At 43.3% G+C, this 24,212-nt stretch overlaps 1 protein-coding gene and 1 long non-coding RNA gene across 3 annotated transcripts; one reads left to right on the top strand and one right to left on the bottom strand.

Moving 5' to 3' along the window:
- Window positions 1-2,895: 2,895 nt before the first annotated feature.
- LOC139531690 (uncharacterized) lies at window positions 2,896-4,950 on the bottom strand. The gene is made up of 3 exons (XR_011666409.1): window positions 4,827-4,950; window positions 4,108-4,368; window positions 2,896-3,710 (listed from the first exon to the last, which is right to left on the bottom strand). It is a non-coding gene; the product is annotated as an uncharacterized lncRNA (long non-coding RNA).
- A 460-nt stretch (window positions 4,951-5,410) lies between these two features.
- Window positions 5,411-17,807, top strand: shrprbck1r (sharpin and rbck1 related). 2 transcript variants are annotated; one of them, XM_071328377.1, is made up of 14 exons: window positions 5,411-5,880; window positions 10,874-11,048; window positions 11,170-11,253; window positions 11,371-11,512; window positions 11,652-11,742; window positions 11,904-12,201; window positions 12,302-12,429; window positions 12,595-12,765; window positions 15,148-15,308; window positions 15,623-15,734; window positions 15,918-16,097; window positions 16,186-16,284; window positions 16,462-16,605; window positions 16,944-17,807. In XM_071328377.1, exons 1-14 carry the CDS (start codon window positions 5,614-5,616, stop codon window positions 17,022-17,024), a joined length of 2,133 nt encoding a protein of 710 aa, XP_071184478.1. In that variant the 5' UTR covers window positions 5,411-5,613; the 3' UTR covers window positions 17,025-17,807. The 2 variants fall into 2 exon arrangements, with proteins under 2 accessions (XP_071184478.1, XP_071184477.1); XM_071328376.1 differs by having other exon boundaries at window positions 5,473-5,895.
- The last annotated feature ends 6,405 nt before the right edge of the window (window positions 17,808-24,212 follow it).

Genomic DNA, 24,212 nt, shown 5'->3' with positions numbered 1-24,212 from the left:
GTGCATGTTCAAGATAGCATGCAATGGTCACATGTCTGTGGAGAGCTTTACAATTGCTATAATAATCTGTGCAGAATCTCAAATGGCATTGATCACTTGCACCATGTACTTTAATGTAATCTCAACTGCAATACTGGTCATTTTGGTTGTGCGATTAGATAAAGCACAGTGATAACACATTAAATTGTATAAATTAACAAAATATCTGACATTGTATTCCTATTTGAACGTTGTTGTGCTTTTAAATGGTTGAAAGCAAGTGATAACACATTTAGGTGACAACTAAATCAAAAATCAGAAATGTATTTGCCATTGGAATTTAGTTGTGCTTTTGCATGGTTGAAAGCATAGTGATAACACATTGGGAATTCAACAAACTTTTATCTGTCTTTTTGAGTGGGTGAAAATAGGTTTTAATTTCACTGATCAACATTGAAATGACGTGGTGTGCCCAGTGGGTTATTAGGATTTTGGAGAGATGACAGGTCAGTGCAATAGAGCCTGACTCATTCCTCCATTGAAGTCTCTTAGGCAACAGGCGTTTTTCCCACAACATTTCTCAAAGACAGTCTAGCAACATTTCAAGAACTCTAATTTAATTCCATCCCTGAATAGGAATATTCAAATAACGTTAGAAGGTTATTATCTAACCAACCAGGAACTAGGTGTAAATGTTCTTTATGTTCTAGGAAGGTTTCTTGTCAGCTTGGTTCCTACTGGTTAGAGAGGTTTCCCCAACCCCAAATTACCACTATACCCTTTTGAAGGACCTATCACATGGGCTTTTTTCATTGGGCACCGAACGGAAGAAAACAGACTGAAACAGGGAGGGACCACCTGGACTTGTCCAATAAGATGTGAAACCTTTATTGCCTATGCTGACACTATCCTGATATTAGGGGGGAAAAAAGGTGACAAACGAGATGTTTGCGCGTTTGAACGGTAGTAGGATAGAAGAGTGAGGGGGAAGGGGAGAGAGAGAGAGTGAGTGAGGGAGGGGAGGACGAGAGAGAGGAGGGAGAGAGCGAGAGAGAGTGTGTGTGGGAGGGGAGGACGAGAGAGAGTAGGCAGTAACATGAAGCCTCCTTCAACCCTGTCAAGGGATCCAAATAGTTTGGAGTGCTCGAGTGCTTTGAGATCTGACCTGCTCTGCAGCGTGGCTGTCTGTCCTACTAAAGGCTATGCCCAGAGGCCATCACACAATCTGTGATGAAACAACCTTGGGATTTGTCACAGCAATAGCAGTACATGAACATCATGTAAACAACTTTTTTAGGAATAGTGCCCTTCTCTTACCATGCTTCATGTGGAAAGTGATAGTGGTGTGTGTGAGGTGCATGTGTTCCTGGCTTGAGGAGTTAATCATTGACCTGTTTGCTAGTCTCAGTGTGTGTGTGTGTGTGTGTGTGTGTGTGTGTGTGTGTGTGTGTGTGTGTGTGTGTGTGTGTGTGTGTGGGGGGGGGCTCGGTCATGACATGAGTCACCAAAATGGCGGTAACTTCGGCTGGGGTGAGACAGTTCAACCTTGTGCAGAACTGTAGGGACGATTGCTATGGCTCCACACCTGTTATTGAGGATGCTTTCCAGTTGCCACCTTTCAGACAAACATGAGAGCAAAGGCCAACACAAAGTGCATCAGACACAGGCAATCCAAACATAAGACCAACTTGAGTTTTGAAAGCCAGCCTCAATGCATTTTTTTTTTTATCATTTTCAAACTGATCTACTGGTCTACTGAAGACCTTACATTTTGGCGTGAACCTCTTGAATCTATGGCAACAGGAAATACTTTTAGCAGTATCAATATCAGTGACAGACTCAATCCTTCTGCAAAAGTGACCCTTAAGCCAAAAATAAGCATATTCTGCTTAGAATGTCCACACATTGAAGTGTTTGACAGACAAAAATTGTCTGTAAAGACAATAAAAAGTGTCAGAAATGTGGAAACAATTTATTTATTTTACTAGGCAAGTCAGTTTAAAGAACAAATTCTTATTTTCAATGACGGCCTAGGGTTAACTGCCTTGTTCAGGGGTAGATCGACAGATTTTTACCTTGTCAGCTCAGGAATTTGATCTTGCAACCTTTCGGTTACTAGTCCAACGCTCTAACCACTAGGCTACCTGCCGCCCCGAATAATATATAGCCTATAACAATGTATCCAAATTCACATATGCAATCAACATCCAGCTAAAATAGTATCAGTGTTCAATTTGACCACAGGGCAGCTTTACTGATGACTAACAAAACAGTGACATGGATTTAAACAGGATACAGTAACGGGTTCACACATGGTTGAGAAACACTCTTTTCACACCACTTTGTACAGCTATGACGGGAAGTTACTTTATCATGGCAGGTTAGGAGGATTAACGTAGCAAGTTAGGATAATTAATTTAGCAGGTTAGGAGAATTAGGTTTTATTTTATTTTTCTTTAACCTTTATTTAACTAGGCAAGTCAGTTAAGAACAACTTCTTATTTACAATGACGGCCTACCCCGGTTAAGGTTAGGAAAAGGGTTAAGGAAAATCACTTCTGGTCATAGATGTATCGAAGTGGCGTGAAAATAGTGTCCCAACATTATTATGTCAACAATAAAACCAAGGAACTTCTCACATTTGGCATGGAACGTTGTGTATTTCTCTACTCTCACATTGAAAAGAGTAGGACCTCTAGTGGGCGAAATGGGAAACTGCTGATTTATGCTTACTTCTGTAGGGGATTGCATAATCAGAGAGTAAATTTCTGACAGAGGTCATTTTTTCCTTTGAAGCTTTTATTTTAAGAAAGAGTTGTCATTTTGAAATCATCAGTAGTCAGAACTTTTAGAAACGTAACTTGTTCTACTGTATGTTGAAATCTGTATCAATGAACAGAACCAGAGAACCTGAAATTCAGAGCAAATGGCAAATAACTAATTTAATACAGGATTTATACATTAACAAATTGTAATTGGACAGACATTATGCACCTTCACAAATCATGGATCTCTAATGCATGCTATTTTAATTATGGTGCAGGTCTATTTGAATCAAGAGTTTCATCTTGTGTTCACTATGGGCCAGTTTGCCGGACACAGATTAAGCCTAGTCCTAGACTAAGAAGAAGCATTTTTATGGGCGATTCTTAATTCAAAGGGGTTGTAAATCCAGGACTAGGCTTAAAACTGCAATATGTAATTTTTGAGGTGACCGACCAAATTCACATAGAAATGTTAGTTACAGATCTGTCATTCTCATTGAAAGCAAGTCTATATGCATTATTTCTATGCTTTCTGTTCTTAAGTTTCCTTTGCATTTTTTCCTTTCGGTTTTGTACACCAGCTTCAAACAGCTGAAAATACAATATTTTTGTAAATTGAAATGATATTTCAGTGGTTTAGATGGTACAATGATTCTCTACATTGCTTGTTTTGTCACAAACTGAAATGATAAAATATATACAATTATGAAATTACTAATCTTTAGTGTTGCAAACAGCTAATATCTAAGTACATCATGAGTTACAGTATGTCAGTAACATTTACACACACTATCCAAAAACTGTACATAATGGTGTGGTCACAGTGTATTTATTCCTCTCCTCCCTACGTAATCTAATTCACATTAAACCTTCTCCTTGGCCTATTTTTGTTATTAAAGTGAGAATGAAGCAGGCAATGTGGTAGCCATTTTGGTTCACCACAACAGCATGCACATCAAGTCGTCTCTGGAGAGGGGAGCAGAGGAAGAATGAGGTTATAACATGCACTTCACAGGAATGTGTCCAAATAGGTTCTTCACAATATAATAGCAACATTTTCACAGATGCACACAAGCTCACCCATGGTAGGTAGTCCAGATTCAACTTAAATGGTTTTTCATAAACAATCAGTTTTGCAAATAAATTCACCCTATTTTAAAGTTTAAGAAGCACATCCAAGTGAACCAAACCTTTGTATTAATCATGAATCTATAAAATGTATAATTCCCTTCTACACACCATTGTGCTACAGTGCATCCTGCTAATGCGTCCTGTCTATCTATCCTATCAATGCATTTAACAGCATAGCAAACACTTTCCCACCACCCTGTAACGTGAAGTGCATTTAATGCAAGAGACATACTTAATATGTACTTTTCAAGGGTGCTTTTCTTCTTGACATGGGGCTCAATTCAAACAAACCAGCATTTCTGAATTTACACCATTGTTTTTTTTGGTAGCTACTGGGTTTGACTGAATCCCAGCCCTGATCTGCTGTCTTTCTTTCGGGAGCAGAAGGTGAAGCAGGGGATATCGGGCAGGCCCAGGGGCTCATCATAGTGAAACATGGCACCCCTCTCCAGGAACACATTAGCAGACAGGTATAGCTCCTCAATGGACTGCCCTGTGGGAGAGGGATATACACTGAGTATACCAAACATTACGAACACCTTCCTAATATTGAGTCCCTCCCCTGTCCTTTGGATGGTGGACCATTGTTGATACACACAGGAAACTGTTGAGCGTGAAAAACGCAGCAGTGTTGGAGTTCTTGACATATACCAGTATGCCTGGCGCCTACTACCATAAGACTGACTCCAATGTCAGGGTCCAGAAAAACCAAACAGCAACTTCAGACAATGTTTACTTTTTCTGATATGAGAAGAAAATATTTATCGATAGCAACAATTAGTGAAAACATAAACTGTAACCGACATGACAGTGCTATCCCATGGGCACAGACGTCATTTCAACATCTAGTTTCGAAGTACATTTGGTTGAGCTGTCAACTAACTTGAATTCCATGACATTGGATTTAGGTTCAAAGTTGGGTGTAAAAGAAATGGAAATTCCCTTACGCACATCTCAGGACCAGGCTGGCTGACTGCTCTCCGTACAGCAAGAGGAAGTGACCAGAGCGGAACAGACTTGCCCCATTTCAGTGTGTGTGTGAGTGCAGGGATATATGATGTGGACTTTTCCAGGCATCTTCAATGGATATGTGTATTCTATTTCCACTGGCGCACACATGAAGGTAAACAATGGGGGTCGCTGTTTCACCAGGCCTAAATTAAGGAACACTAGATTAGAAGCTGTCTGAGTTGTTGGACTACAACTGTGGGGCCAAAAAAGCAACATTTTGATGGCATGACATTAATGCTGCAGTCCTCAGACATTTCTATCTGCTAAGGTCTTGTTGAAAGTAGGTCAACCATATACGCAATTGTCTCCATTACAATTTGCAGGTCCAAGTTTAAAAAATATGTATACAATTTAGCATAGGAGTACATCACATATACTGTATATTTGTGAACCTGATTTTGAGAAATTGAGGAAATTAAACGTTTTTGGACCTGCAGAAAAGCCAAGTTGTGCAGTACATGTGTACAACGTCTGGGGGCGCAAATGATTAGCACTGGCAGCACGAGAGAGCCAGCCAAACAAACAGTGACACAGAGTGCGCACTTCCTGGTAGCTGGTCGTTCATCGGCTCTGTTGTTGTGAGCTTGGTAAATGGAGGGACTACGATGAAACTGCAATTTTTATGGGAATACTAATAGCAATCGTTGCTGACAATATTGGCGTGGTGGTAAACACACCGGGAACGGTGTCTTGACGTCTCCAAACACTGCATGAGGCTGTTGGTGGAATGTCGCTGAGCTCAGGCGGGTGGACTACTCACACCCCACCGCCGGACCCGTCCTCATCTATCCCTGGCTATGGGGCCTCACAAACTGGCTGCCATACCGTCTTGATGTCGGTACGGGTATCAGTTTGCCATTCTGGTATTCGGCCGCTGTGTCTTCCTGGGGCAGGTGATGAGTCACTCCGTCTACAGCTCAGTATGGACCCCGGGAAGTCCGGGGAATTCCGTCTCACGCTACGGGACACCAGCGGAACAACGGGTCGGAGTGTGGTAAGAGAGAGAAAGGTTAAAGGCGGATTTCAATTCATGTCATTTGTCAGCCATGTTGACAAATAATGTTTATTGCTTTTGACTAATTACAAAAGGGTGTTCATTAAAAATAGTTTTTGAAATTGTCAGCTAAACTCGATGGAGTAAAGTTACATGTCACGTGATGTTTTATTATTACCAGCGTTACCAAGGCAGGCAGGCAGGCATGTGTGTACAGAGGGTTTTAAAACAACACTGATATTACCGCTGGTCTCATGCTTACCTTTGGCTGCCATGCATTGAACTGTCACATAGTTATTTGAAACAATATAGTTCAACAAAATACACGGAACAAAAATATAAACGCAAGAGATTTCACTGAGTTACATTTACATTTAAGTCATTTAGCAGACGCTCTTATCCAGAGCGACTTACAGTTCATATAAGGAATTTAGTCATTTGAAAGAAATTAAGCCCTAATCTACCGATTTCGCATGACTGAGAATACAGTTATGCATCTGTTGGTCACATCTTTTTTTCTTTTTTTAAGCTAGGGGCTTGGATCAGAAAACCAGACAGTATCTTGTGACCACCATTTGCCTTATGCAGCGTGACACATCTCCTTAGCATAGAGTTAATCAGGCTGTTGATTGTGGCCTGTGGAATGTTGTCCCACTCCTCGGGAAATGGAACACGCTGTTGTACACGTTGATCCAGAGCATCCCAAACATGCTCAATGGGTGACATGTCTGGTGAGTATGCAGGCCATTTTCAGCTTCCAGGAATTGTGTACAGATCCTTGCAACAGGATTGTGCATTATCATGCTGAAACATGAGGTGATGGCGGAGAATGAAGGGCACAATAATGGGCCTCAGGATCTCATCACGGTATCTCATTCAAATTACCATCGATAAAATGCTATTGTTTACGTTGTTCTTAGCTTATGCCTGCCCATATCATAACCCCACTATGGGGCACTCTGTTCAATGTTGACATCAGCAAACCGCTCGCCCACACAATGCCATACACGCTGTCTGCCATCTGCCCGGTACAGTTTAAACCTGGAATCATCTGTGAAGAGCACACATCTCCAGCGTGCCAGTACCCATCAAAGGTGAGCATTTGCCCACTGAAGTCCGTTACGACACCGAACTGCAGTCAGGTCAAGACTGGTGAGGATGACGAGCATACAGATGAACTTCCCTGAGACGGTCTCAGACAGTTTGTGCAGAAATTCTTCAGTTGTGCAAACCCAAAGTTTCATCAGCTGTCCAGGTGGCTCAGACGATCCCGCTGGTGAAGAAGCCAGATGTGGAGGTCCTGGGCTGCCGTGGTTACACGTGGTCTGCGGTTGTAATGCCGGTTGGACGTACTGCCAAATTCTCTAAAATTATGTTGGAGGCGGCTTATGGTAGGGAAATTAACAGTCAATTATCTGGCAACAGCTCTGGTGGACATGCCTACAGTCAGCATGTCGAATGCACGCGCCCTCAAATCTTGAGACATCTGTGACATTGTATTGGGTGACAAAACTGCACATTTTAGAGTGGCCTTTTATTGTCCCCAGCACAAGGTGCATCTGTGTAACAATCATGCTGTTTAATCAGCTTATTGATATGCCACAGCTGTCAGGTGGATGGATTATCTTGGCAAAGGACAAAATGCTCACTAACAGGGATGTAAACAAATTTGTGCACAAAATTTGAGAGAAATAAGCTTTTGTGCATATAGAACATTTCTGGGATCTTTTATTTCAGCTCATGAAACATGGGACCAACACTTAGTATTTTTGTCCAGTATAAACTACCGGTCAAAAGTTTTAGAACACCTACTCATTCAAGGGTTTTTCTTTATTTTTACTATTGTCTACATTGTAGAATAATAGTAAAGACATCAAAACTATGAAATAACACATGTAATCATGTAGTAACCAAAAAAGTGTTAAACAAATCACAATATATTTAATATTTGAGATTCTTCAAATAGCCACCCTTTGCCTTGATGACAGCTTTGCATACTTTTGGCATTATCTCAACCAGCTTCATGAGGTAGTCACCTCAATTAACAGGTGTGCCTTGTTTAAAGTTCATTTCTGGAATTTCTTTCCTTAATGCATTTGAGCCAATCAGTTATGTTGTGACAAGGTAGGGGTGGTATACAGAAGATGGCCCTATTTGTTAAAACACTAAGTCCATATTATGGCAAGAACAGCTCAAATAAGCAAAGAGAAACAACAGTCCATCATTACTTTAATACATGAAGGTCAGTCAATACAGAACATTTCAAGAACTTTGAACATTTCTTCAAGTGCAGTCGCAAAAACCATCAAGCGCTATGATGAAACTGGCTCTCATGAGGACTGCCACAGGAAAGGAAGAACCAGAGCTGCTGCAGAGGATGAACCCATTAGAGTTACCAGCCTCAGAAATTACAGCCAAAATAAATGCTTCACAGAGTTCAAGTAACAGACACAACTCAACACTAACTGTTCAGAGGAGGTTGTGTGAATCAGGCCTTCATAGTCAAATTGCTGCAGAGCAACCACTACTAAAGAACACCAATAATAAGAAGAGACATTAGACGGGTGGAAATTTGTCCAAATTGGAGATTTTTGTTTCCAACCGCTGTCTTTGTGAGACGCGGTGTGGGTGAACGGATGCTCTCCGCATGTGTATTTCCCACCATAAAGCATGGAGGATGAGGTGTTATGGTGTGGGTTTCTTTGCTGGTGACACTGTCTGTAATTTTTTTTTAAAATTCAAGGCACACTTAACCAGCATGGCTACCACAGCATTCTGCAGCGATACGCCATCCCATCTGGTTTGCGCTTATTGGGACAATAATTTGTTTTTCCAACAGAACAATGACCCAAAACACACGCCCAAGCTGTATAATGGCTATTTTACAAAGGAGGAGAGTGATGGAGTGCTGCATCAGATTACCTAGCCAACACAATCCCCCGACCTGAACCAAATTTAGATGGTTTGGGATGAGTCGGACCACAGAGTGAAGGAAAAGTGCTCAGCATATGTGGGAACTCCTTCAAGACTGTTGGAAAAGCATTCCAGGTGAAGCTGGTTGAGAGAATGCCAAGAGTGTGCAAAGCTGTCAAGGGCAAAGGGTGGCTATTTTGAAGAATCTCAAATAAAATATTTTTATTTGTTTAACACTTTTTTTTTGGTTACTACATGATTACATATGTGTTATTTCATAGTTTTGATGTTTTCACAATTATTCTACAATGTAGAAAATAGTAAAAATAAAGACCCTTGAATGAGTAGGTTCTCTTGAATGAGTAGGTTCTTCTAAAACTTGACCGGTAGTGTAGTTATGCAGTGTATTCAGACCCCTTGTCTTTTTGTTTGGTTACAGCCTTATTTTAAAATGGATTAAATAGTTTTTTCCCTCATCAATCTACACACACCGCCCCATAATGACAAAGCACAAACAGGTTTTTAGAAAATGTTGCTAATTTATATTTTTTTTAAACAACAACTGATCACATTTACATAAGTATTTCCGACCCTTTACTCAGTACTTTGTTGAAACACTTTTGGCAGTGATTACAGCCTTGAGTATTCCTGTATGATGCTACAACCTTGGCACACCTGTATTTGGGGAGTTTCTCTCATTCTTCTCTGTAGATCCTCTCAAGCTCTGTCAGGTTGGATGGGGAGTGTTGCTGCACAGCTATTTTCAGGGATGTTCGATCGGGTTCAAGTCCGGGCTCTGGCTGGGCCACTCAAGGACATTCAGTGACTTGTCCCGAAGCCACTCCTGCGTTGTCTTGGCTGTGTGCTTGTCCTGTTGGAAGGTGAACCGTCACCCCAGTCTGAGGTCCTGAGCGCTCTGGAGCAGGTTTTCATCAAGGATATCTCTCTGTACTTTGCACTGTTCATCTTTACCTCGTTCCTGACTAGTCTTCCAGTCCCTGCTGCTGAAAAACATCCCCACAGCATGATGCTGCCACCACCATGCTTTACCGTAGGGATGGTGCCAGGTTTCCTCCAGACGTGACTCTTGGCATTCAGGCCAAAGAGTTCAATCTTGGTTTCATCAGACCTTTTGGCAAACTCCAAGCGGGCTGTCATGTGCCTTTTACTGAGGAGTGGCTTCCGTCTGGCCACTCTACCATGAAGGCCTGATTGGTGGAGTGCTGCAGAGATGGTTGTCTTTTTGGAAGGTTCTCCCATCTCCATAGAGCAACTCTAGAGCTCTGTCAGAGTGACCATTGGGTTCTTGGTCACATCCCTGACCAAGGCCCTTCTCCTCCGATTGCTCAGTTTGGACGGGCAGCCAGCTCTATGAAGAGTCTTGGTGGTTCCAAACTTCTTCCATTTAAGATTGATGGAGGCCACTGTGTTTTTGGGGACCTTCAATGCTGCAGAAATGTTTTGGTACCCTTCCCCAGATCTGTGCCTTGACCACAGTCCTGTCTCGGAGCGCAACGGACAATTCCTTTGACCTCATGGCTTGGTTATTGCTCTGACATGCACTGTCAGCTGTGGGACCTTATATAGACAGGTGTGTGCCTTTCCAAATCATGTCCAGTCAATTGAATTTGTCACAGGGGGACTCTAATCAAGTTGTAGAAACATCTTATGGATGATCAATGGAAACAGGATGCACCTGAGCTCAATTTCATGTCTTATAGCAAAGGGTCTGAATAATTTAATAAATAAGGTATTTCTGTTTTTTAAAAACCTGTTTACACTTTGTCATTATTGGATATTGTGTGTAGATCGATGAATATTTGTATTTATTTAATCCATTTTAGAAATGTGGAAAAAGTAAAGGGGTATGAATGCTTTCCAAAGGCATTCCCACTGACTTGGTCTATAGGCTGCTGTGCTCTCCAATCATTCTCTCCCAAAAACAGAGCTCAAAGGTCATTCCAACATGACATCAGTGCAATACCTCAACATACTACCATGGAACAAACAGTGGTAGGCAGCCAATTTCAATGTGATAAAATGAGCATCACTCTTCTCTCTCCCCCTCCATGTCTTCCAGTCCATTGCAGAGTTTGACCTGAGGTCGGTGCACTATGAGGTGAAATCGCCAAAATGCCACGAGCTGAGTTTGTTCATGCCCCCTCACGACCGCATCAGCTTCAACTTCCGCTGCGAGCAAGAGGCTCAGGAGTGGGCCACCGTGGTGATATCATCACTCAGAGAGGCACACAGGGGTTAGTCTACTTTCTTCCTGCCTCTGTTCTCTTTGATCAGATGTTCCACTGTCTTCTGCTCCAATCTTTGCTGTGCTCTAATAACCTGAGTCCCCTGTCTTCTATTCTCCTGACCCCTCAGTGTCCGACAGCCCTCCCACCGATGACCGACAACTTCCTCTGGAGGCCTTGGAGACACCCAGCTCCGCTTCCTTACCACGCACAGGTAGCCCTCAGTGGGTGTGTGTGTGTGTGTACAGTAGTGTATTGGCCAAGTTTCTACTCTTTTTCAATTGCTCACTGTCCCGGACTCTGTTTCAACCTTGTGTCCATTCATCTGTAGAGGAGATGTGTGCTGAGCTGACCAGGGCCATCGAGGCTGGTGACATCCAGGCGGCCTCTATCTACGCTGCCACCCTGGCTCGTCAGCAGGCAGAGCTGAAGATCCAGCCCTCTGAGAGGAGCTACGGAGACACGGAGCTTAGGTGAGAGAATTAAGAGCAAACGAGCTACTGGGTAATAGAACAGGAAGTTATTGAAGAAGTCAGAATATTGTGTGAACTGGTGCGATGACAGGAAATGCATATTTTAGTAGTTCATGACGATTGTATCTTTCTGTGAAAGCTTGGCTGTAGTGGTCGAAGATTCTTCGTCTTCCTGTTGTGTCACAGTGAAAGTCCCCCCCCACGCGACCATCGCAATACTCAAGCAGCAGGTCAGTCTGAACAGCTTAAATAAGAATTACATTTTTTTTCAAGTTTGAATTCAGATCTTTAACAGTATCTAGCTCTACAATAGTTTCAACATAATGTAAACCTACTTTCTGCCTGTGTTTTTAGTTTTTGTACCTTTTCTGTCTGTCCCTCTGTCACCTAGGTATTCCTGGAGTATGGCTTCCATCCGCGGGTGCAGCGCTGGGTGATTGGCCAATGTCTGTGTGCTGACCAGCGCTCTCTTGCGTCCTACGGGGTGCGTAGGGATGGAGACACGGCCTTCCTGTACCTCCTCTCTGCCCGCCACGCCCGTCTCACACGGCAGCTGCTCCAGCAGGACCAGGAAAGAGCCCTCCTCACCCCCGCTACCCCTCCTCTTGAGACCCCAAGCAACGGCCCCACATCCCAGGACTGGAGGGGTTACAGCACCCTGCCCCCCAGACTGAGCCACAGCAGCATGGGTGACACTGTTAAACACTCACACCAATGCACGCACATACACACCATTGACAGAAGGACCCATTGTGTTGGCTTCCTCCTGACCGAGCTTTGTTCCGATAGGTTCAAATGGAGCGGGGCCAAATGGAGCCGGGGCAGAGAGGCTGAACATCAGTGAAATCAAAGACCTCATCAACCTGGAGATGCCGCAACTCAACGAAGCACTTATCCCTAAGAAATCAGGGCCTCAGGTACACACAAGCTCTGTACAGTACCCCTTGGTATTAATTGACTAACTATTTCACTCTGTTACATGGATTTCATCTAGGTATGCATGCATACCTAGATGCAGTAAGTTGACATACAGTAGGTTTCCAGCAACACACCTGTAAAGACAGTCTCGCTGTGTGTCTCAGGGTTGGGCCTGCCCCTCTTGCACGTACATAAACAAGCCCACACGGCCTGGCTGTGAGATCTGCAGTACAGACCGTCCAGAGAGCTATACTGTTCCCGGGAGCTACAAACCAGACCCTCTGGAGCTTCACCGCATACAGCAGGAGAAAGAAGCTGTCCGACAGTACCAGCAGGTAGGATGTTTTATGCTCATGAACACATACGCAAACTCACGCACTCGTGCACGTAAATGCATTCAAATGGTGCATACAGCAGGAAATGCAAGCTGTCAGACAGTGTCAACAGGACAGGTAGAAACCTAGACACACACATACAGTCTTGCACATGGACACAGTTTACAGTTAATTACAGTGCATAGTTTATTAGGGAAAAGGTTTATTACTGGAAAGGTAGGCTCCGTAGGGGTAGCAGGAGTTGAGACGACCAGGGATGGTAGGATGGGCTCTAAGGCTGACTCTCTTCTCTTCTGTCTCTTTGTTTTTTGAAGGAGAAAGGGAGAAGAGAGGCGCTGAGGGGCGCGGGTGCTCAAAATGACTCACTACTGGAAAACTTGGCCCAGGACTACAGGCACACACACACTCCGTAACATCGCAGAAAGACACTGACTGACTGACGCGCACACACACTTTCTATATTTTGCCACTGTAAACATTCTCTTCAACCCATACACTCACGCTACTGAGCAATACTCATTCATGTTGTGACAGAATCTCAGTGACTGTACATTACATAGCATTGTGGCTACCTACCCTCTGACATTGTTTGATACAAATACACTATATATAAAAAAGTATATGGACACCCCTTCAAATTAATGGATTCGGCTATTTCGGCCACACCCGTTGCTGACAGGTGTATAAAATCAAGCACACAGCCATGCAATCTCCATTGACAAAAATATTGACAAATATTGGCATTAGAATGGCCTTACTGAAGAGCGCAGTGACTTTCAACGTGGCACCGTCATAGGATGCAACCTTTCCAACAAGTCAGGTTGTAAAATTTCTGCCCTGCTTGAGCTGCCCCGGTCAACTGTATGTGCTGTTATTGTGAAGTGGAAATGTCTAGGAGCGACAACGGCTCAGGCTCGAAGTGGTGGGCCACACAAGCTCACAGAACGGGACTGCCTAGTGGGGAAGTGCTTAGCGCGTCTATCCTTGGTTGCAACACTCACTAGCATTACCAAGTTCCAAACTGCCTCTGGAACGTCAGCACAAAAAAATGTTTCGTCGGGAGCTTCATGAAATGGGTTTCCATGGCCGAGCACAAGCCTAAGATCACCATGCGCAAGGCCAAGCGTCGGCTGGAGGGGTGTAAAACTGGCATAGTGCCAACTAAAGTTTGTTGGAGGAGGAATAATAGTCTAGGGCTGTTTTTCATGGTTTGGTCTAGGCCCCATAGTTCCAGTGAAGGGAAATCTTAACGCTACAGCATACAATTACATTCTCGACGATTCTGTGCTCCCAACTTTGTGGCAACAGTTTGGGAAAGGCCCTTTCCTGTTTCAGCATAACAATGCCCCTGTGCACTAAGCGAGGTCCATACAGAGATGGTTTGTAGAGATCGGTGTGGAAGAACTTGACTGGCCTGCACAAATCCCTGACCTTAACCCCATTGAACACCATTGGGATGAATTGGAACGCCGACAGCCAGCCAGGCCTAATCGCTTAACATCAGTGCCGACCTCACAAATGCTCTTGTGGTTGAATGGAAGCAAGTCCCCGCAGCAATGTTCCAACATCTAGTGGAAAGCCTTCCCAGAAGAGAGGAGGCTGCTATAGCACCAAAGGGGGGGACCAACTCCATATTAATGCCCATGATTTTGGAATGAGATGTTTGACGAGCAGGTGTCCACATATTTTTGTTTATGTTTATCTGCACAGAAGTGTGTTTGTATGACTTTTAAGCAAATGAAAGAATCATGGCTCTTGTATGTCGAAGACTTTGTATATAGGACAGCAGGTAGCCTAGCGTTTAAGAGCATTGGGCCAGTAACCGAAAGGTCACTGGTTCGAATCCCGAGCCGACTAGGTGAAAAAAATCTGCCAATGTGCCCCTGAGCAAGGCACTTAATTATAATTGCTACTGTAAATTGCTCTGGATAAGAGCGTCTGCTAAATTACTAAGCTGTAAATGTAACTTTGCATGTTTGTAATGAATTATGTAATTATACTGCAAATACATGTAGGCCTAGTTTGCTTAGTGTGTGCCAACCAGTTGAAACCTACTATTTCAGAGAAGACAAAGAACTGCTGTGTTGCCCACTCTGTGCCTGTTTGTTACAGTCAGGGTCATCAAGTGGACAACTTCAATGGCTGTTTGTTTTTAATGTGTTAACTTTCAAAATGCACAATTTAATAAATAATGAAGGCCTTTTGACTGAATGTAGAACAAAAAAACATCCATGTTGTTGCAATTTAAAATGTGTATTTAACTTTAATAAAGCAAGAAAATAAAATGCTGTTTTGAACAAAATTAATTTCTGCCTGTGTGTTTGAACGATGTGTGTGTTCAACGTGTGTGTTGTTGTATATTGTGGATCCCCACCACCCCAGGCGAGGGAAGCAGAGCGGAGGGAAAACTTTGCACGGCTGGTGATGTTGGATGGAAAGGACCTGGTGCCCAACCCAGATGCTGTGGACTGTAGGATCTGTTACCTGGACCTGCAGCCTGGGGAGGGAGTCCTGCTCAGAGAGTGTCTCCACTGTTTCTGCAGGTACCACTCAGAGACATGGGAGACCGTATCCCAGTCCGCAATTCCCTTGACCCCCCCCCCCCCCCCCCCCCCCCTCGTGACCCTCCCCCTACACACTAGCTGATCTGAAAGCATTGGAGCGGTGTTAGCAATGTGGTGGAAACTCCACTTAGCCTGCCAGAGAGCTGCTAAGTGCAGTTATAACATCATATTGCTTACACCCCTCGGATTCTTTCTTACTACAAGAATTGGGTGGGGATTTTGCACTGTGCAAGAAAGGCATGGGTGAGATGAGATGCTTATGCAGAGATGGAGCCAGTGTGTTGTGTTCACAGAGATTGCCTGCGCTCAGTAGTCCTGATGTGTGAGGACCCGGAGGTGGCCTGTCCGTACCGGGATGACACGTACGCCTGTGACTGCACCCTGCAGGGGAGAGAGATCAGAGCCGTGAGTGGTGACATCACTGACTTCTTTCTAATGTATTTAATAGTAGCTGCACGATGGCCCATTGGATATTAGAGACATACTGTATAACACACTACCTAATGTATCGTGGGTTTGCATTAGCCAGACATCAGTCATCTAATCATCTCTCTCCCCTCTGCTCTTTCATTCCTTCCTGCCTACCAGTTGGTGTCGGAAGAGGAGTACGAGCGCTGGCTGCAGAGAGGCTTGTCTGTGGCAGAGTCTCGTTGTGAGGGCAGTTACCACTGTGCCAGCCCAGACTGTGCCGGGTGGTGTGTGTACGAGGACACCGTCAACGTGTTCCACTGCCCCGTCTGCAACAAGCACAACTGCCTGCTCTGCAAGGTACGCACACATCACCTTTACATTCACCAATGATTGCATACACCATGGATTTGAACAGACCTCTTTCTCTACTCTGTCTGTCTCTCAGGCGATTCATGAAGGGATGGACTGTAAGCAGTACCAGGATGACCTTACGACCCGTGCTGAGAACGACTCGGCAGCCCGCAGAACCAGAGATCTGCTCAAGGTGACACACAGACACTTTTACACACACAATTTATACCTATAGATCGATTTCAGCAAAGCATTGAGGACAATGAGATTTTAGGAGAAGGATTGTTAGTTTTCAGGTTAGTAAGACTTTGCTGATATATTAACAGATAATAACTGTTATATTAACATGTAATACCCGTGTCTCTCTCAGACCCTGGTCCTCTCCGGGGAGGCCATGCACTGCCCACAGTGCGGCATCATCGTGCAGAAAAAGGAGGGCTGTGATTGGCTGCGTTGCACTGTCTGTCACAGTGAGATCTGCTGGGTCACCAGAGGGCCTCGCTGGGGGCCAGGGGTAAGAGCCCGCCCCTCCTGTCTCTCTGTCAAATTCAGTTTAGCTCTGCATGGTTGCATGGTCACCTGTAATGCAGACATTTCACATCTTTCTGCTACCTGTCCAACGTAGCATGTAGCCTAGCAGTTAGAGGGTTGGACCGGTAACTGAAAGGTCGCTCGTTCGAATACCCACACCGACAAGGTGAAAAATCTGTCGATGTGCCCTTGAGCAAGGCACTTAACCCACATTTGCTCCATGAGCGGCGTTCTACTATGGCTGACCCTGTAAAACAACACATTTCACTGCACCTACCGGTGTGACAATAAAATATCTAATGTGCTTCTGTTTCCTCCCAGGGTCCGGGAGACACCAGTGGAGGCTGCCGCTGTAACATCAACAACCAAAAATGTCACCCAAAGTGTCAGAACTGCCACTGAGAAAGACAATGAGGGATGTGTGCATTGAGAGTGAGATAGGACAAATGAAGTGTGTGTCACTCAAAGGTTTGATGATTGCACTGCACATTTAGCTATGCACGTTTTCTGTTGGTTTCTGTTCTCCCTTTAGGCTGTGTTTAGACAGTCAGCCCAATTCTGATATTTTTTTCACTCATTTGTCTATTGACCAATCAGATCAGCTCTGAAAAATACCTGATGTGACTGGCCAAAATACCAATTAGTGGAAAAAATATCGAATTGGGTTGCTTGTCTCAATGCAGCCAGAGTCATGCAATACTGTTCAGGGACACATTAAACTAAGTGTACTTAACTTTTTCAGCCCTCAAAGCCAAAGTCTAATGCTAATGACCGCATTCTGGGGTTGTAACAGAGAGCGTACTGTGTTCTAACTGGATATAATGCCATTTTTTCTGCATAGAAACAGAACAAACAATCTCTGTTTCAAACTGCATTGCGTTGTGTGCCAATTAATAGCCATTTTGAGAGTTCATGTGAAATTAATACTTCTGCATGTTTTTCTATGTTTTAGCACCTCTGAATGAATGCCAGGCTCTGTCACGTAGATCTGTTTCCAAGACTAAGTGTTCTATTTTGTTCTATTTATTACTCACAGGCTCTGGTTACAGACAGACAAATGTATGAACGCCAAGAAAACACTTTCTATCTGCCAGTTTTCATGGAATAATCAGATTTGCTCAGTAAATGCTGTGTGCCATAGTGCGTTTTTAAAACAGTGTGTCAATAAAGCCACTCTAAACACAAGATTTAGTCTCTCTAATTAAATCTAATATGATAAAGAATTAGATGAGGGTGGTTTAACACAAACAACCGCCACGGTTTGAATGCCTCCTGTTTTGCCCAAGCTCATGAGGATGGCGCACTCAGTCTGTATTTCTTTAGCCTATTCAAGTTGCTTAAGGTAATTACAATGTATTACCCAGTCTGGCAAATACACTATTTTCATGGTTTACATTATTAGCCTCTACGGGATCGGTGTCACCCCCGCGGGATGGTTGAGCTAACGTAGGCTAATGTGATTAGCATGAGGTTGTAAGTAACAAAACAAATTCCCAGGACCTAGACATATCTGATATGGGCAGAAAGCTTCAATTATTGTTAATCTAACTGCACTGTCCAATTTACAGTAGCTATTACAGTGAAATAATGCTATTGTTTGAGGAGAGTGCACAGTTATGAACTTGAAAATTTATTAATAAACCAATTAGGCACATTTGGGCAGTCTTGATACAACATTTTGAACAGAAATGCAGTGGTTCATTGGATCAGTCTTAAACTTTGCACATACACTGCTGCCATCTAGTGGCCAAAATCTGAATTGTGCCTGGCCTGGAATAATACCTTATGGCCTTTCTCTTGCATTTCAAAGATGGTACAAAAAAAAAATTGCTTTTTTTTCCTTTGTATTATCGTTTACCAGATCGGCTCCTTTAATGTAACAAATATCAGTATGTGTTATTATTATGTAACCTACGGAGGAATAGAATGCCAGAATTCGTGCAGCTTTTCATTATAGGCAGATTTTTGTCAGTCAGTGGCAATGTAGGCCTGAATGCAAAACTGATGCGTTGCATTGCTAAATGTTTGGAATAAACTCATGATCACACTTCTATGGCAAATCCTAAACCTTGTCATATGATGGTCATCTGTTGCAGTAGTCTGACAACTCACGCCAAATTCTTACTATGCTCTGTCGTTCGCTACATAGTTCATTAACTTTTCCCCCTTATTCCCTTTTTTCATTGCGGAGAAGAAACTAACGTCCGTGGGCGTGGCATGGCAGGAGCAAGGAGTCTGGGTAGCCAGGCAACTGTTGCAGCTAGCTGGTACTAAAAAGCTGTAAATCTGGTTTCTGAAAAGTGACAACACAGGAAGAGAGACGAGGCTTGCCTCAAGCACGTCAATGAAGATTTTGAGATACACTGCACAATAGGGGAGCTAGGTTTAGGATTTTCCATAGGCTATGCTAGTGAGTGATCATGAGTTTATTGCAAATATTTCGCAATGCATTAGTTTTGCATTCAGGCCTACATTGCCAATTTAGCCACAGAATTTGTTAACTAGGCCTTTAGTACTCCTGTATGAGCAGAGAAGAATACCCCCTTTTGCCCTAAGAACAGCCTCAATTCGTCAGGGCATGGACTCTACATGGTGTTTCGATTGCGTTCCACAGGTATGCTGGCCCATGTCGACTCCAATGCTTCCCAGAGTTGTGTCAAGTTGGCTGGATGTCCTTTGGGTGGTGGACCATTCTTGATACACATGGGAAACTGTTGAGCATGAAAATTCCAGCAGCGTTGCAGTTCTTTACACAAACCGGTGCGTCTGGCACTTACTACCATACCTGTTCAAAGGTACTTAAATTTTTTGTCTTGCCCATTCACCCTCTGAATGGCACACATACACAATCCATGTCTCAATTGTCTCAAGGCTTCAAAATCCTTCTTTAACCTCTCTCCTCCCCTTCATCTACACTAATTGAAGTGGACTTAACAAGTGACATCAATAAGGATTTATAGCTTTCACCTGGATTCACCTGGTCAGTCTGTCATGGAATGAGCAGGTGTTCTTAATGTTTTGTATACTCAGTGTACATCATAAGGATGTAGTAGCCTAACGACTCGATCACACCTACAGCGTCATTGCACAAAATGCTATGCAGCATCATCTAGATATGTTTGCAACAAAAGTTCACCTTCTGCTACCATTTCTGTCAAGCCATTACACATGCAGAAAGCACTGCAACTGCTACTGCAAGACAATGCTGTAAGGCAAACGCAGCGTTCCATTAGAAATGAATGGACTTCTGCTGTACCAAAACGTAATGGTGCTGTCGGTGTAATCGAGGCGTTAGGCCAATGTAATAGGCCTATTGTCAACCAATCATATTTCTCAAATCCTTTCGGAAGAGAACAGTTAGGCCTAATGTGCTTTTGGTGAAGACCTACAAAAGTAAGTAAATTGCTGTATTAGACTGAAATATATAAGGTAATTTCATCAAACTTGTGAGGCTCCTTGCTTATTCAATATATTTTCTGTTACTTCACTCAATCACATTTTAAAAGTCTCCCTTAAATGTTTTACATTCCCTGAGACCAACCAGAAATGTTTCCTTGGTCAAATATTCCCAGATTTTTATAAAACAGGCACATATGTGGTCTCTCGTTTCTGCATCACTAAGGCAATAGAGGTGGCAAGGGACGCTTCAATTGCATGTTCAGTTCAGCGGACTGCAGGGGTGTAGCAAGATTATGGATATATTGACAACACTATACAGTGAACTTCAAAATTACTGGCACCCCTGACTGGAAATGCACAAATAATACTTTCAAAAATATAAATGATATAATTATAGAGAAAAACTCCAAATACTAACATGTGAGAAATACCGTACTTTATTAATGTTTCAATGGAACCCACCAAAATAATTTGATTTAATAAAAAAATCAATGTCCTCCAAATCAAGGTTTCACAGTTAATGGCACCCTTAAAGATTATTGTAAATAACATCTACCAAATTAAGCCAGGAATTAAATTCCACTTATTTAAGTTTATATAAGTCTTAAGGAACTATATTGAGCCATTACATCACTTCCTGTTTCACTATGGTATAAAAATGAGGTAACACGCATGCAATATCCCTTTGTCATCCAACACCATGAAGAAAACAAAAGAACTGGCAGTTCAAAAGAGACAGATGCTTGTAGACCTTCATAAATCTGGTAATGGCTACAAGAAGATCCACAAACGATTGAATATACCACTGAGCACTGTCAGGGCAATTATTTAAAAAATCAAAAGATATGGAACAGTTGAAAACCTCACGGGTAGAGGACACAAATGCATTTTGCCCCCCAGGATAGGGAGGAGGATGGTGAGAGAAGCAACAAAATACCCAAGAATCACTGTGAAAGAATTGCAGGCCTTGGTGGCGTCTTGGGGTCACCAGGTTTCAAAAGGCACCATCAGATGACACCTCCACAACCACAGGCTCTTTGGAAGGGTTGCCAGAAGAAAGCCCTTTCTTACCCCAAGACACAGACGCAAGCGCTTGGAGTTTGCCAAACATTTAAATTATGACTGAAAGAAGGTGCTCTGGTCAGCTGAGACCAAAATTGAACGTTTTGGTCAGATACAGCATCTGCATGTTTGGCGTCAGAGATACATACAAGGAGAGGCACCTCATACCCACAGTGAAATATGGTGGTGGGTCAGTGATGTTTTGTGGCTGTTTTAATTCCAGAGGTCCAGGGGCACTGGTTAAGATTGATGGCATAATGAATTCCACCAAGTATCAGGCAATTTTGGCTGACAATCTGATTGCCTCTGCCAGAAGGCTGGGACTTGGCCATAGGTGGACTTTCCAACAAGACAATGACCCAAAACATACCTCAAGATCCACACAGAAATGGTTCTGTGACAACAAAATCAATGTTCCACTATGGCCATCTCAGTTGCCGGACCTCAATCCAATCGAAAACCTGTGGGCTGAGTTGAAGAGGGCAGTTGATAAGCGCAAACTCAAGGATCTTGAAAGGATCTGCATAGAGGAATGGTCCAAAATCCCTCCAAATGTGTTCCTTAACCTTGTCAAACATTACAGGAAAAGACTCCATGCTGTTATCCTTGCACTAAGTACTAAATGAGGAGTGCCAATAATTATGAAACCTTGATTTTGGTAAAATGTATTTTGTATTAAATAATTGTATGATTTTGGTTGGTTCCATTGAAACATTAAATAAGTACAGTATTTCTCACATGTTGGTATTTTGAGTTTCTCTCTATAATTATATTGTTTATATTTTTTAAAGTATTGTTTGTGCATTGCTAGTTAGGGGTGTCAGTAATTTTGGAGCCCACTGTATATACAAAATTATGTGGACACCCCTTCAAATTAGTGTATTCGGCTATTTCAGCCACACCCATTGGTGACATTTGTATAAAATCAAGCACACCGCCATGCAATCTCCATAGTCAAACATTGGCAGTAGAATGGCCTTACTAAAGAGATCAGTGACTTTCAACGTGGCACCATCATAGGAGGCCACCTTTCGAACAAGTTAGTTCTTCAAATTTCCACCCTTCTAGAGCTTCCCCGGTCAACTGTTAGTCCTGTTATTGTAAAGTGGAAACATCTAGGAGCAACAACGGCTCAGCCGAGTGGTGGTAGGCTACACAAGCTCACAGAACGGGACAGCTGAGTGCTTTAGCAAGTAAAAATAGTCTGTCCTCAGTTGCAACACTCACTACCGAGTTCCAAACTGCCTATGGAAGCAACATCAGCACAAGAACTGTTTGTCGGAAGCTTCAAATGGGTTTCGATGGCCGAGCAGCCGCACACAAGCCTAAGATCACCATGCGCAATGCCAAGTGTTGGCTGGAGTGGTGTAAAGCTCGCTACCATTGGACTCTGGAGCAGTGAAAACGTCTTCTCTGGAGCGATGAATCACGCTTCATCATCTGGCAGTCCGACAGACGAATCTCGTATTGGCGGCTGCCAGGATGAGGCTACCTGCCCCAATGCATAGTGCCAACTGTAAAGTTCTGTGGAGGAGGAATAATGGTCTGGGGCTGCTTTTCATGGTTCAGGCTAGGACCCTTAGTTCCAGTGAAGGGAAATCTTAACGCTACAGCATACAATTACATTCCGACGATTCTGTGCTGTCCAAATTAGTGACAACAGTTTGGGGAAGGCACTTTCCTGCATGACAATGCCCCCGTGCACAAAGCGAGGTCCATACAGAAATGGTTTGTCGAGATTGGTGTGAAAGAACTTGACTGGCTGGCACAAAGCCTTGACCTCAACCCCATCGAACACCATTGTGATGAATTGGAACGCTGACTGCTAGCCAGGCCTAATCGCCCAACATCAGTGCCCGACCTCTTTAATGCTCTTGTGGCTGAATGGAAGCAGGTCCCTGCAGCAATGTTTTATTTAGTAGAAAGCCTTCCCAGAAGAGTGGAGGCTGTAACAGCAGCAAAGGGGGGACCAACTCCATATTAATGACCATACTTTTGGAATGAGATGTTCAAGGAGCAGGTGCCCATATACTTTTGGTAATATAGTGTACCTCTCCAGGGTTGCCAGATATAGCAAAAATTTACAGAATAATGACTACTCAAAACCTGACCACAAAGCCTGATACCATGAAACATTTTTGCAGCAAGAGGGGAATTGCTACATTTAGCCAATAAACCCTTTTTTCCATAACGGTTCGAGTGTAAGTCATCTCGATTTAACTTCTAACGACCTAAGAAGCAAAATTCGGTTTTCCATCAAAATAATAATTATTGCTTGCTAATGTGATTAATAAAGGAATTTGAATATGTCGCAAGAGAAAATATATTAAACTTTAAAAAACGAATGTTAAGCTATTTTCTGGCAACTGTGTCATTATTATGTACCAGATGTTAAGACTACAAACCGTTATAAATTTCCTATCTGTAAGATTGAGTTGTAATTTCAATAAGAATAGCCTAGGCTTTCAGAACACCTGGGGCTCAACCCTGAAGACCTGGGGCTGACTCTGGGAGGGGGGTGATTTCATCCCTGCGCGACCGAAATGAAGCGCCCCGTACTCTCGGCCTCGCACGCATGTTCTGTGCTATCCTGACGCCAAATAATCAACACTTCTTAATATTAATTCAATGGATTGTGGTCAGTAAACCCATTGAATATGGTGTTAGTTAATTGCGTAGCGACTGTTAATATTTATAAGAATCTATTAGCACGTACAAATAACAAGTGCATAACTATATCGTGATTGGCAACAACAAAAAAGCCTCATGTTGATGTTGGTCACATTACTGCCATGTGGTCGGAGGCGCCGTATGTATGGTGTGACGCAAATTGCGGAGCCTCTGGCACGAAGAGGTCAATTTGAGCTTAGTACCGCATCGCTGTAAGACTCAAAGTTTTTAACAATGCGGAGGCCTCCGTAAAGCACCGCATTGACATGATTGGTTGACGGTAGGTGAGGGCGGGAGGTCTTGTATAAACACAAACGCACTTCCTTGACAACTTCCTTCAAAATGCTGCACGGCCAATGCAAGATGCCTGATTGACAATGTAGCGCCTATAACTAATGTGAGTTTGTGCTGCGCGCACTGTGCAGTTCCAACATAATCCAAAGGGTGGAAGCCTAGACC

The sequence above is a fragment of the Salvelinus alpinus genome, chromosome 10, assembly GCF_045679555.1.
Source record: "Salvelinus alpinus chromosome 10, SLU_Salpinus.1, whole genome shotgun sequence".
NCBI classification, from domain to species: Eukaryota; Metazoa; Chordata; class Actinopteri; order Salmoniformes; family Salmonidae; genus Salvelinus; species Salvelinus alpinus.
This window is presented reverse-complemented; position numbering and strand designations above follow the sequence as displayed.

Bases quoted from the DNA above. Each gene is read 5' to 3' on its own strand.
- shrprbck1r (XM_071328376.1), top strand. From the start codon at position 5,614: ATGTCGCTGAGCTCAGGCGGGTGGACTACTCACACCCCACCGCCGGAC. The intron at 15,735-15,917 runs GTGAGTGGTGAC...CCTGCCTACCAG, and splicing joins AGGGGAGAGAGATCAGAGCC to TTGGTGTCGGAAGAGGAGTA. The intron at 16,606-16,943 runs GTAAGAGCCCGC...GTTTCCTCCCAG, and splicing joins GGCCTCGCTGGGGGCCAGGG to GGTCCGGGAGACACCAGTGG.